The following is a 2,458-nucleotide window of genomic DNA, read 5'->3' on the forward strand; positions in this document are numbered from 1 at the left end:
GTTTATCTTGTTTCTATAATCTACGTACATTAATTGTTCCGTTTTTTCTATGCTTAAATTTAGCTTGCGTGATTTAAAATTATACTAAAAATGTTCGTATATCTTTTAAAAAATTAAACAATGTCATGGCTTATTTTTAGCTTATAATTAGAATAACTTTAAATTAATATAATTAACATAAGAATACTAAATAATATTAATAATATAATTCTACACAAACGTTTCGGCTCACAAAGCTTTCTTCAGTGTTAAAACGCAAAAATACAATATTAAATTAACAAACCAAATAAATAACAATTAAAAATTAAAAAAAAACCTTCAGTGGTGAAATGTCAATATATAAAGAATTCAAACATCAAAAAGTATTATGACAGATTACAATTAGATAAGAAGATTTTAAATACTTCAGTCAACAGTAGATTACATTATGTCCCTCAACAAAATAGTTTTGCGAAATTCCTCGGTTGAAATCGAGAATCTAGTTTGTCTCAGACTTGTATCAAACAATTTGAGAATTCATTAGTTACGAGTATTTTATGATATCTTGTAGAACGAGTAGATGTATTAAAATAATATATTATTAGCGTCAATAAGAGGTACAGAATCAAATAATAACTTATACAGTTCACTGTTTTGAACAAACTTGTTTTTTCATTCGATTTATAATAATTGACTTATTTTTATTTGACTTATACTCGTACATTACATCAGTTAATTTTCAAAGCAGTAACAGTCAACATCTAATTTTTAATGTACTTGAGAGTTTTAATTACAGTACTTTATATAAATTAACGTAAGTTATTATTTGATCCGATTTGGATAAAGTTAGGATCATTCAACGCGTTTTTGCACGAAATGAACGCGAATTTGGCAAATAAAATATCGCTCTGCCCTATGGATCGATATATTAATCGTTAAAATTAACGACTATTCAGGTTAGGAAATCTGTCACATCGAGATAGACATGAAAATATATAAATAAGACTACAATAAGTATTTTCTGTTTTAATTACACAAATTTTTTTTTCAAAAATAAATTCTCTGCTTTAAAAACGCAAATTTTTTCATTTAAAAACACAAATTCTCTGTTTTAAAAACCCTGATAGCCTTGTGGAAACAGATTTTGAAGATCAATTTTTAATTGCAGAAAGGTAATAAATTGTACTCAAAGTTTGTATTATCTGACATTATTAGCAAATTGCTGTCAGAAATATGAAAAAGTCTGCTAGACATGTTTTGAACACAGCAGATTAGTAGCAGAAACTGAACAAAGTTCGTGAACTGGTTTTTAAATAAGCTATAATCTATTAACTTTTTCCATAATCTGTAAAAAATTGGCATTCGCCAATAATATAATTCTATAGTCGATTATTCTCCTCCATTTAATTGTGGTTGATCATATCCCAGCCAACGCAGTTGTATATCATTGATGTTATTTATAAATATGAATGTAACAGGTTGTGTAATGAGGATGCAATATGTTGCATTCTCGTTAGTTGTAATTTCCTACTCAGATAAGTAACAGAAACTATGTAAAAGTTATATAGTACTTCCTATGTAGATGTTACAGATTATAACAGTTATATTTTTGTTGTGTAAACGTTTCAATATGTTATATTTTTACATAATTGTTTTGAATATGTTATAGGTATGTATGTTATAAAGATGTTAATGTCGCTGGTGGAAATGCCCTTGAATGGAAATAAATCGCTGAAGATCAATAAAATCGCTAAAATTTTTATCAAAATTGACTTATTTCAACTGAATTATACTAAAATGGTTCAATTGATAAAAATTTTAGCGATTTCAGCGATTTATTTCCATTAAGGGTTGTTTACAATTTTGTCACATGACTTTTATAAAAGTTAAAAGTAATATGATCGTAATATCTATATAAAAAACATTGTAAACATATACAAAAGCATAAAAAAGGGATAGAAGGAACAGTTCGTTTTTGCTTAGAATTAATTCAAAGATCTTTTCTGCAATTAACATGAGCAAAATACATTTCCTAAAAATTGTATTTGCGTGGATATAAAAGACATGTATTATAATTGATTTTAATTAATTTATTTATTTATAAACTTCGTAGTTTGAACATAAGATAAGTGTATTTATAAATATCATTACTGAGTTTCAGAATATTCAATCATATAATATCGTAATATTCACACATATATTCATATATTATACTTTTATGATAATTATGCTACACATATATTCATATATTATACTTTTATGATGATATGTTGAAGTTGATCTCTTCATTTCCGATGTTTATAAAATTATTCATGTTCATTAGACGCGTTTTTGCACTAAATCAACGAATCTGATAGAAAAACGTCATTCTATCTCGCAGACCGAAGTATTAATTGTTGAAGTTGACAGATATTCAGGTTAAAAAAATCTATCACATCGATGGCATTGAGGATTACACAAATTCTCTGTTATAAACAAA

General features: G+C 26.0%; 1 protein-coding gene across 1 annotated transcript in view; it reads left to right on the forward strand.

Moving 5' to 3' along the window:
* LOC108746287 overlaps positions 1-1,706 on the forward strand; it is a 5,714-nt gene extending 4,008 nt beyond the window's left edge. The window contains exon 3 of the mRNA XM_018482959.1: positions 1,649-1,706. Within this exon, the coding sequence (XP_018338461.1) occupies positions 1,649-1,706 (58 nt within the window). The remainder of the gene's footprint in view (positions 1-1,648) is intronic.
* Positions 1,707-2,458: the final 752 nt, after the last annotated feature.

Source organism: Trachymyrmex septentrionalis, unplaced genomic scaffold, assembly GCF_001594115.1.
Source record: "Trachymyrmex septentrionalis isolate Tsep2-gDNA-1 unplaced genomic scaffold, Tsep1.0 scaffold164, whole genome shotgun sequence".
NCBI lineage: Eukaryota > Metazoa > Arthropoda > Insecta > Hymenoptera > Formicidae > Trachymyrmex > Trachymyrmex septentrionalis.